At 39.7% G+C, this 12396-nt stretch overlaps 1 protein-coding gene across 1 annotated transcript in view; it reads left to right on the forward strand.

The window, feature by feature from the left end:
- The window catches only part of LOC128643634 (beta-1,4 N-acetylgalactosaminyltransferase 1-like), a gene marked incomplete at its 5' end in the record, with an annotated part of 135695 nt that extends 123602 nt beyond the window's left edge, over positions 1 to 12093 (forward strand). The window contains one exon of the mRNA XM_053696467.1: positions 11890 to 12093. Coding sequence (XP_053552442.1) covers positions 11890 to 12078 — 189 coding nt within the window. The remainder of the gene's footprint in view (positions 1 to 11889) is intronic.
- Between the last annotated feature and the right edge of the window lie 303 nt (positions 12094 to 12396).

The following is a 12396-nucleotide window of genomic DNA, read 5'->3' on the forward strand; positions in this document are numbered from 1 at the left end:
TTAACTATTTAATAGCTATTGTACCTAGTTAAAATAAATACAAAGTTGCCTGTAAAATAAATATAAATCCTAAAATATCTACAATGTAATTATTAATTATATTGTAGCTATTTTAGGGTTTATTTTATAGGTAAGTATTTAGTTTTAAATAGGAATAATTTATTTAATTATAGTAAATTTATTTAGATTTATTTAAATTATATGTAATTTAGGGGGGTGTTAGGGTTAGGATTAGACTTAGGTTTAGGGGTTAATAACTTTATTATAGTAGCAGCGACGTTGGGGGCGGCAGATTAGGGGTTAATAATTGTAGGTAGGTGGCGGCAATGTTAGGGAGGGCAGATTAGGGGTTAATAAAATTTATTATAGTGTTTGCGAGGAGGGAGTGCGGCGGTTTAGGGGTTAATAAATTTATTATAGTGGCAGCGATGTCCGGTCGGCAGATTAGGGGTTAATAAGTGTAGGTAGGTGGCGGCGACATTGGGGGGGGGCAGATTAGGGGTTAATAAATATAATGTAGGTGTCGGCGATGTTAGGGACAGCAGATTAGGGGTTCATAGGGATAATTTAGGTGGCGGCGGTGTCCGGAGCTGCGGATTAGGGGTTAATAATAAAATGCAGGTGTCAGCGATAGCGGGGACGGCAGATTAGGGGTTAATAATTGTAAGGTTAGGGGTGTTTAGACTCGGGGTTCATGTTAGGGTGTTAGGTGTAGACTTAGAAAGTGTTTCCCCATAGGAAACAATGGGGCTGCGTTAGGAGCTGAACGCTGCTTTTTTGCAGGTGTTAGTTTTTTTTTAAGCCAGCTCAGCCCCATTGTCTCCTATGGGGATATCATGCACGAGCACATTTTTCCAGCTTACCGCTACCGTAAGCAACGCTGGTATTGAGCGTTGAAGTGGAGCTAAATTTGGCTCAACGCTCACTTTTCTGAGGCTAACGCAGCCATTCAGAAAACTCGTAATACCAGCGTTGGCTTAAGGGAGCGCTGGAAAAAAAAGGAGCGTTAGAGCCGCAGGTTTTTACCGACAAAACTCTAAATCTAGCGGTATCTAAGCATTGTGTTGTGCTAAATGTTAAATAACTTTCTGTGCCTGAACACAGTTTTATCTACCGTTGTATGCAAAAGTTTAGACACCCCTGACAATTTCCATGATTTTCATTTATAAATAATTGGGTGTTTGGATCAGCAATTTCATTTTTATCTATCAAATAACTGAAGGACACAGTAATATTTCAGTAGTGAAATGAGGTTTATTGGATTAACAGAAAATGTGCAATATGCATCCAAACGAAATTAGACAGGTGCATAAATTTGGGCACCCCAACAGAAATATTGCATCAATATTTAGTAGAGCCTCCTTTAGCTCTAGACGCTTCCTATAGCCTGTAATGAGTGTCTGGATTCTGGATGAAGGTATTTTGGACCATTCCTCCTTGTGAAACATCTCCAGTTCAGTTAGGTTTAATGGTTGCCGAGCATGGACAGCCCGCTTCAAATCACCCGACAGATTTTCAATGATATTCATGTCTGGGGACTGGGATGGCCATTCCAGAACATTAGTAGATTTTGAGCAGTGTTTTGGGTCGTTGTCTTGTTGCAATATCCAGCCCCGGCGTAACTTCAACTTTGTGACTGATTCCTCAACATTATTCTCAAGTATCTGCTGATATTGAGTGAAATCCATGCAACCCTCAACTTTAACAAGATTCCCAGTACCGGCACTGGCCACACAGCCCCACAGCATGATGGAACATCCACCAAATGTTACTGTGGGTAGCAAGTGTTTGTCTTGAATTGCTGTGTTCTTTTGCCACCATGTATAACACCCCTTGTTATGACCAAATAACTCAATCTTTGTTTCATCAGTCCACAGCGCCTTCTTCCAAAACGAAGCTGGCTTGTCCAAATGTGCGTTTGCATACCTCATGCAACTTTGTTTGTGTCGTGTGTGCAGAAAAGGCTTCTCCCGCATCACTCTCCCATACAGCTTCTCCTTGTGCAAAGTGCGCTGAATTGTTGAACGATGCACAGTGACACCATCTGCAGCAAGATGATGTTGTAGGTCTTTGGAGGTGGTCTGTGGACTGTTTTTGACCGTTATCACCATCCTTTGCCTCTTCGATATTTTACTTGGCCTGCCACTTCTGGCCTTAACAAGAACTGTGCCTATGGTCTTCCATTTCCTCACTATGTTCCTCACAGTGGACACTGACAGCTTAAATCTCTACGATAGCTTTTTGTAGCCTTTCCCTAAACCATAATGTTGAACAATCTTTGATTTCAGGTAATTTGAGAGTTGTTTTGAGGCCCCCATGTTGCCACTCTTCAGAGGAGAGTCAAAGAGAACAACAACTTGCAATTGGCCACCTTAAATACCTTTTCTCATGATTGGATGCACCTGTCTAGGAAGTTCAAGACTTAATGGGCTCACCAAACCAATTGTGTGTTCCAATTATTCACTGCTAGGTAGTTACAGGTATTCAAATCAACAAAATGACAAGGGTGCCCAAATTTATGCACCTGTCTAATTTCATTTGGATGCATATTGCACATTTTCTGTTAATCCAATAAACCTCATTTCACTACTGAAATATTACTGTGTCCTTCAGTTAGTTGACAGATCAAAATTAAATTATTTATAAATGAAAATCATGGAAATTGTCAGGGGTGCCTAAACTTTTGCATACAACTGTATATGACCCACATGAACTATCAAGTCTCTTGTTGTGAAAAGCAATTTAAAAAGCATGCGATAAGAGGCAGCCCTCAAAGGGCTTAAAAATTAGCATATGAGCCTACCTAGGTTTAGTTTCAACTAAGAATACCAAGAGAAAAAAGCAAATTTAATGATAAAAGTAAATTGAAAAATGACACGTTCTATCTGAATAATGAAAGTTTAATTTTGACTAGACTGTCCCTTTAACTGCATTTAATAAACACTACTATAAAAAATAATATCCACAGATACTGATCTAAAAATCCAGTATAAAACCATTTAAAAACTTACTTAGAAGCGAGGCGGGGCGTAGCCGTGCAGGAACATGGCTGCACTGTAACAGAGCTCCGTTGCCTTTCCCCTTCAATTGGCATATAAATGGAGCAATTTTGCTCTGGCAACCATAAAAGCAGCAAGCAAACGAACCGGAACTCCTACGACCTCCTTACTGAAACTTACAACTAAAAACAAGTCGGCAGATTCCTTTGCAAATCGGGACTTACAGATTTACAACAAGCGCCATCTTGATTGCGCAACCTGAACCGACTGAGCCCTGCAACAACAAACACGGGGCGCGACAGTGCAGAGAACACAAAAACAACTGTTTACCCCTAATAACCTATAAGTTCGCGCTCCATAACATACGGACGAGACTAAAGCAGGGCCGCGGTCACTTCTCTCTTGCCGCGTTCAGCCGAACCACAGCACCCCAGCAGCTACGCAAGACCACGCGGCTACATAGCTATACCCATGGCGGCCAGACTGGGATACAAACAGGTAAAAACATGACCTGGAACTGCTTACCTATCCACATTGGCAATATCATATCATAACAAATGACTGTTTAATGGGGGCTTACATTATCAATATACATAAGCACAAATAAGAAACAAGAAGATAGCTCAGCTGCAGCACACACTCCACAAATACGTTGCACTCTCCCCTTATATGACCACCTAGCTCCAACACAGGACACTCTGTTCTGGCCAAAGTCATTGGCCTCATCGTCCTCCACAATATTAGCACATGGCAACAAGGAGATCTACTAGACCACATAAAGCACCGCATAAGGTAACACTACCTAAAAAATCACCATCAGTCTGCACCTATTTCAAATCTACGCAAAAAAATTCACCTCACCAGCTGGAAAATCCTGACAATCCTAACATAATGGAATCACAACCTACTACAAGCCTCGCTCCTCTCCCTCAAGACCAACTCTCACAGATACAACAAAATATAGCCTCCTTACCCTCCAAGAGCGACATAGCTGATTTGAAAACATTCATCAAGAATGAGATTTCATCTTTACGAAAAGATATGTCTGACATGAACTCTAAACTTGAATACCTGGAGGAAGGACAAGAATACCTAGAGTCACAAGTTAGTGATAACATCCAATGCCTAAGCTGTCAGGACTCCATTATCCAGTCACTACAACTAAAGGTCGAAGACCTTGACAACCGCAGTCGCCGCAGCAATCTGCGCATCCGAGGTATACCTGAGGATGTTACCCAGGAATCCTTAGTCGAATACCTACTACAATTTTTCAAACAAATAGAGCCCGCACTGGAGACTTGTGAAACAACCCTTGAGAGGGCCCATCGCGCCCTAAGACCGAAACCTACTCCGCCGAGTCCACCTAGGGATGTGATTCTGAAATTCACTCACTTTCACCAAAAAGAAGCAGTGTGGAAACAAGCCCGTAGCCAACGATCAATATCCTTCCAAGGCCATTCCATCCAGGTCTATCAGGACCTTAGCCCGGCTACTATTGAAAGGAGACGAAACCTACGCTTTATCACAACCCTCCTGCAAGAACATAAAATAAAATATCGATGGGGATTCCCCTTTAGCCTCTTGGTGCATAAAGATGGCAAAACTATCGCTTACAAGGGTCCAGAAGACTTGGAAGCACTATCTAAAAATCTCAATATTAATTTTCCGGACCCCCCTTCTCCTGCAGCGTCGTCCAGAGACAACGCACAAGATAATCCTCCAAAGGCCCAAAGGTCGTCATGGACCAAAGTACCCAGGAAAAATGTGAAAGACCCTAAACCTAAATGAGGCACATGTTTCTTACCCACAAGAGCCCTCACGATGCGAGACCTGTAACAAGTGACTGTAAGGTCATATACCCCACCTGTATGATAGACACTGTGAACTCGCTAATGCAAACTAACATTTGCTCTTTGCCTAATGCTTGAGAAGATACCAGAGTTTACCTGACTTTACCCTTAGGCAGAGAAGGAATACTCACAGGGAATTGTTTATACCACTTCTCTTATCATATCAATCCACCAAAGTTATATTGTTACGTTATGTCTACTTACCCCCTTATTTCTCTTAATAACAAATGTTTACATTTTAATGCATAGAACACCTACCTCTGCTGACTAACCATCATAGCCAAGATGTTCGACTACAGGTAGTTATATACTAAGAAGATCCTTAATGTCTTATGTTTAATGTTTAATGTCGTTATGATGCACTATATACCAATGTTAATGTATCGGGCTGCCTTGTTTGCCTGTTATAGGTTGATATGCTTTAACATGCTAGGCCAATATGTCTTATTTACAAGCTAAGCTAGTCAAGTTACCACAACTAGTATAATTTGTTGATTGCTGTGAAAAGTTAACTTAAGCCAATGTAGGGGAAACGCTTCCTCTACATCTTATCTCTCTTACCAATGTTTTTTTCCACTCTTTCCTTCTTACCTAACCCCCTTACCCTCTGCTGTGTTACATTACCACTAATACTATCACTTGACAAACTACCTAATCATACTGACTCCTACACAAACATTGAATTAACATACTCTATAGACAACTACTATAATCTCACTTTGCACTACTCTAATGGCTGAACACTCACATAGAAAACCACCCACCAACTTAATACGGATTCAATCTATAAATGCAAAGGGACTCAATATCCCCTCAAAAAGAAATCAGGCCTTGAGAGATGTTAATAGATACAAGTCAGACCTACTGTTTCTCCAGGAAACACACTTTCGCAAAGGAAGGGAACCACTCACATTTACCCTCAAATTTGGAACCTGCTTTTATGCCTCCCATCCTAAATCTAAAAAACATGGAGTGGGAATACTGATAAAGAAAAATGTCCCTTTTAAAGAAATTAAAATCATTAGAGACAAAGCTGGAAGATATATTATTCTAATAGGCTTACTATATGGCCGCCCAGTCACGTTAGTATCTATCTACACCCCTAATACAAAGCAAGCCATATTTATTAGCAATATAACTAATCTTATTCTAGAACACCAAAAAGGAGTCTTAATAATCTGCGGAGACCTTAACATGCCGCTTAACCCACCTCTGGATTGCTCCTCCTCTAATTCCTCAGTCCCTACTTCACAGATAACTCGTACACTCACCTCATTGAAGAAATTAACAGCACAAGACTTATGGAGAACCCACCACCCTAACAAGGAAGACTATACCTTCTACTCACACCCTTACAAGTAATACTCTAGAATTGACTATATTTTCACTGACGTCACAGGCCTGTCACTATTTACATCTACCCAAATTACCCCCATAACATGGTCGGACCATGCATCAGTACTAGTTACATTAATATGGCCGTCTAAACCTATACACGACTATATATGGAGATTGGATGAACAGCTCCTTTCCGACCCTATAATATCCCAACAAATATCCAAATCCATATCGGAATACTTTACCCATAACTCTACAGAAGACACGTCCCAATTAAATATATGGGAAGCCCACAAATGCGTAATTCGGGGCGAACTTATGGCCATTAAGGCCTCCATTAACAAACAAAAGCAAGCATTCCTATCAACACTTCTTTCAGAAATTGACAAATTAGAAACCCAACACAAACGCTGCCCGACTGATCACGACCTCCTACTCTCTATCCAAGCTGAAAAAGATAAACTAGCACTCTACCTAAATAAGGAACACAAACGTCAAGCACTCCGCTTACAACAAGCGAACTACGAAGGCCGCAACAAATCAGGTAGATCCCTTGCTCGTTACCTCAGAGTAAAACAAAAAAAAAACTACATCCTACACATCAAGGACGATAACAATACATCACACTTTTCAACCCAGGCTATTACGAACACCTTTAGGACATACTTTCAAAAACTATATAACTTGCGCTCCAACCCTGGCAATCCAGCGACCCCACAAACAGCCCTATTTGACGACATAAATACATACCTCTCATCCCTTCATTTACCCCATCTTACCACTAACCAACAAAACCAACTAGAAGACCCCATAACAGCAGAAGAAATCAAACTAGCAATTAAAGACCTCCCATCTGGGAAATCTCCAGGGCCAGACGGTTTTAGCAATCGATATTACAAGACATTCCAGGAAGAATTACTCCCCCACATTACCTCATTTTTCCAATACATTGATGAATCTAAACAATTCTCCCCTACACTGTTAGAAGCCCACATCATTCTCCTCCCTAAGCCCAATAAATCATTAGAACACCCCTCTCACTTTCGCCCTATCTCACTAATTAACTCAGACGTAAAAATATTTGCAAAGATATTAGCTAACAGAATGAATCTGGTATTACCAGATCTGATCCATCAGGATCAGGTGGGGTTCGTCCCTAGACGCGAGGCGAAAGACAACACGGTCAGGGCCCTCAATCTAATTCAATACATGCAAGATAAGGAGGTCCCAGGGATCCTTCTGTCAATAGACGCCGAAAAGGCCTTTGACCGTGTTGGCTGGGATTTCCTTAAAGCCACCTTAACTAAATTGGGTCTCGGACCTAAGATTATTACCAGAATTTTTGCCTTATACTCTCACCCCAACGCAAAATTACTTATCAATGGCACACTATCCAAATCCTTCAACATAACCAATGGCACAAGGCAAGGTTGCCCCCTATCTCCCTTATTGTTCGCCTGCTTCATAGAAACCTTAGCCACAAAGATCAGGCAAAACCCCTCAATTAGCGGAATACAGGTAGGAACACAAACATACGTAATGTCTCTGTTTGCCGACGACATCTTATTCACGTTAGCAAACCCCGAAAATTCAATAACCCCCCTCTTACAGGAATTCCAAATCTTCCAGTCACTATCCAACTTTTCTATAAATGTTTCCAAATCCGAAGCCTTAAATATTAACTTAACCGACACAGCTCTAGCACATATCAAAACCCTAATGCCATTTACATGGCGAACCCACTCCCTACACTACCTAGGAATACAACTAACCACTTCTATCGAACAAACCTACACACTAAACTATATACCAATACAAAAAACAATTATTAGGGATCTATCATCCTGGCTCTCCAAAAAGCTCTCCTGGCTGGGCAAAATAAATGTTCTCAAAATGAATATATTCCCACGACTATTATATATATTGCAGGCCCTACCAATCCCGATCCCTAAAAACTACATTCCCACCCTACAGAAAGCATTTAGTGACTTTGTCTGGCGCCGCCGCCCCCCCCAGGATAAATAAAAACATCATGCAAACCCCAAAACTCCAAGGAGGACTAGGCATACCTAACATATCAAAGTACCGACAAGCCATATTCTTACAAAGGATAGTTGACTGGTGTATACATTATGAACATAAAAGATGGGTTCAATTAGAACACTCAATATCAAACAACCCACACCTAGGAAAACAATGCTGGAATCTTAACAAACCAACCACAAAGCTTAATTATAACTCTCATCTGACCACAGAAACGTATAAAATATGGGAATTCACAATAGCTACCCACACCTACATATCATCTAAACCTTCTCCACTAACCTCAATTATAGATAATGGCCAATTCACACTAGGAACACCCATAACAACAGACACTCCGGGTTCATACTATAGGGATATCCCTATTCACTATATTATATCAAATGAAAAACTACTACCACAGGCGGAACTGATTGACAAGGGTTATACTCTTTTCCAAAACTGGTTCCAATATGCCCGTGTTCATCACTTCATAACAACACACGAACACTCTAGAAACATGGTTCGACCATTAACCAACTTTGAGAAACTATGCATAAGAACTCCTCCAATATCACACTCTCTCGCACTAATTTATAGAATATTAACACAAAACTCTCCTGGCCAAACCCCTCCCTTCCTAGAAAAATGGGAAGACGAACTAGGTATAACAATCTTACCCCACACCAGCACACTAATCTTTCAAAATATCACGAAAACATCAATTTCACTCTCCATGCAGGAAATCAATTTAAAAATCTTACACAGATGGTACCTTTCCCCGACTAAATTACACCGACTATACCGCAACACATCCAAGCAATGCTGGAGATGTGGACATAGCTGTGGCAACCTGGCTCACATGTGGTGGTGGTGCAATGTGGTCCAAAACTACTGGAGAGATATAATCAGAGAAATAGAAAAAGTCCTTGATACCCAATTCCCTCTAGACCCTTCAATCTGGCTACTAAGTAGACCTCCCCATTTTAAACAGAAACATCGCCTCAAACTTTTTTACATCATTACTAATAGTGCTAGATACCTACTGGCTAGAAACTGGAGAAGCAAGGAGGTCCCCTCCACATTGCTCTGGACTAAGAGAGTATCAGAATTTCTGGACCTAGAGGAGTATTATTTTGTTAAATACGCCAAAATGGAGACATATGCTGAAATGACAGCACTATGGGAACACTACCTTAAACTATAACACTCCACACTAACCACGCGTAAACAAAACAAACTACAATAAAGCGACCTAGTCACACCCAAAAAAACACGGATAAGGTGGGAAACACACACACATCGCCAGCCCCATGAAACCCTAACTGTCTAAATAGAATCCTAAACGAGTCAACTTGCTTTATCCAAAAGGAAAAAACTGTCGATAACTATCTCAATAAGCACAGCAACACTAACCCCTTACCCTTCCCCTTGTTCCTCCTCCCCTATTATCTTTTTTAACCCCTTTTCTATAGTTTAACTAAATTATTTACAATACTTATTGGAAAAATGAGGTTTCATGAATGGGATCCATAAGTGGTCTCTTATTCTCTGCGAGAGCCTTTTTATTGTTTTATGAAGACAAAGGGACCCAAAAGAGGCCCCCTCCGAACCCTAGAAGGCTCGAAGACTGTAAGGCACGATAAACTCTGTTAAGATTGTATTTCGATATTGTTTTGTTTAAATGTTATCTTGATTTCAAGAATTTTGTAAGCCTTTTTCAAACCTCAATAAAAACAAAATAAAAAAAATAAAAAAATATTAGTTGACAATCAAAACCAGCAGTATGCCACTTTTCATATTTATCCATCATTGAGTATCATAAACCATTTTCTGTGCTGCTAGACAGATGTTAAGTTTCCATTGGAAGCTAAGTGTGTTATTAAATAAAATATTCTGGGACCTGTGCTATAATGTTAAATTAAAAGACTTTGCTTTGAACTTTCAAAAAAAAAAAAAAAAAAAAAAACTTACTTAGAAGCTCCCAGTTTAGCACTGTTGAAAAGGTTAGGTAGAACACCCACTGCAAGTGGTTCTATAGCAAAAAGAGCAGACACTCCCCCCCTCCCCCTTCCTCTGCATATGAAAAGGCCCTTTACACAAACAGGAGCAAGCTGGAGAAGGTATACATCAGTTTTCTCCTAAAACTTTGGGGCTTGGTTAGAAGTCTGAAAATCAGTGCAATGTTATTTAAAAATAGGCAAAACTATACATATTTATTTTTTTAAACTGTATAGGCTATATAAATGGATCATCTACAAAACCTTCATGCAAAGAAAAATCTAGTGTATAATGTCCCTTTAACTATCCTTCTTCCAGAGATGCTTATCCAGGGCAAGATTTCAAGACCCTTAATAGATTTGTCAAATGTTCAAGATTCACAATATAAATGTTTTATTCTGTGAGCTATAGAACCTGGCCAATGCATCTCTGCCATTGATTTTCAGAATACTAATCTGCATATCTCCACACATCTTATATGTTATAAGTTTATTTGCCTTTGCTTGCCAACATTTTCAGTTTGTGGCCTTTCCCAATGATCTGTTTATAGTTTCACCTATATTCACAAAGGTACTCACCATTCTTCTGTCCATATAACGGCTTCTGAGTATCTCATGTTTACCTAATCTAGTCAACCTCTTCATCAAGTTTTCATTTTACAGGCTGGAGCTTATCCCCATGACAGCAGTTTGTAATGTCTTTGCTACCATAGGTGAATAATCAACTTCCAAAACAATTCTCTTATCTCCTAAACACATGATTAAGTACCAAACATGAGAGTGATTCCTTGGAAAGAACTATTAAAATGACTCATGCTTTAAATGTGAATCTGAATATGCAAGAGTGTGTCGTTTAGGAGCTATTGGTAGAAACTAATGGGTGTTATTGGCTTTGTTTGACAGCATGCAATTGGTCTAACCTTGGCCGCCATATTTAGAGGGATATGTTGTAGTAGATTGTCTCTTCTAATAAACAAAAGTAGAAAAAACAATTTATTCAGGAAGAAAACATAATTCAGCTTTATTCAAAGTATTTAAAAGACCAAACAGAAAGAAAAATGCACAAGGACGCTCCAGTTTACAGTAACACTTTGTTTACAAATTAATGCAACTCAAATCATCATATACCCTCACAAATTGTATTGCTTCAGCATAGTCTGGGATGACCTTTGGAAGAAATGTTTTGCAGTTTATTTTCTGGTTTCTGACTGTTTCTTTCTTAGGGAAAGCATTGCCCTGTTTGTCACTGGACAATTATACCTTCCCATACTGTGATACTGCTTTGGTACATTTATTAATTTCTTGCTTAGTGTGTTGTCACAATAAACTTGAGGGAAACAGGACTTTTGTTTTGATTGTTAAATCCCCTCCTTCACATTTAGTATAACAGCACATGAAGACCCATGTTTCCTGATTAGGTACTCTGCCTACTGTATGCCTTTCTCTGAGTGGGTTGATTTATATTAAACCAGTTGGCTAGAATAATCTGCTTTTTGTGCTGTCACTTCCAGTTTCAGTGTTCGTGGCTAAGTAGATTCTGTAGCTTTTCAAAAGTGTGACATTTCCTTTGTCTTTATTTACATTTCAAATCATTCTGTGAGGCCAAAAAAACACTATTCTTACACATCATAAAACTTTTAGAAAATACTTAATGTTTTGTATTTTTTTTTGGTGCTGTAGGTGAGCCTTTCAGGTACCCTAGGAACATTTGATGTTGCCGCAGAAGTAGAAGGTGTGACAATAAAAGGAGCAGGAGAAAGACACATTACATTATCCAGCCCAAAAATGGACAATCTGAACCGACAACTTCAGTTAATTTCATATACCAACACTATTTTCCACCCCAACACAGCAGACACAGGTTGGTAATCATATGACTACTACACAAAGAGGTTTTTTTACCTTTCAGAATTTTAACGGTGACTAGATTACTGAAAAGTATATATTTATAGAGCTTAAAAGGGAAAGAGTGTTAAGTATGTTATATTAGTTTAAAAATGTAGGGGTTACGCTTGCTTTCAGCAGATATCAATTTATTTCCTAATACGTGTAGAGTCAGCAACGTCATTCCAAATACTAGTGGGATATTCACTCCTGGCCAGCAGGAGGAGGCAAAGAGCACCCCAACATAGCTGTTAAGTGTCACTTCCCTTACCCATAACACCCAGTCATTCTCTTTGCCTCTGT

This window comes from Bombina bombina, unplaced genomic scaffold (assembly GCF_027579735.1).
Source record: "Bombina bombina isolate aBomBom1 unplaced genomic scaffold, aBomBom1.pri scaffold_838, whole genome shotgun sequence".
Classification (NCBI taxonomy): domain Eukaryota; kingdom Metazoa; phylum Chordata; class Amphibia; order Anura; family Bombinatoridae; genus Bombina; species Bombina bombina.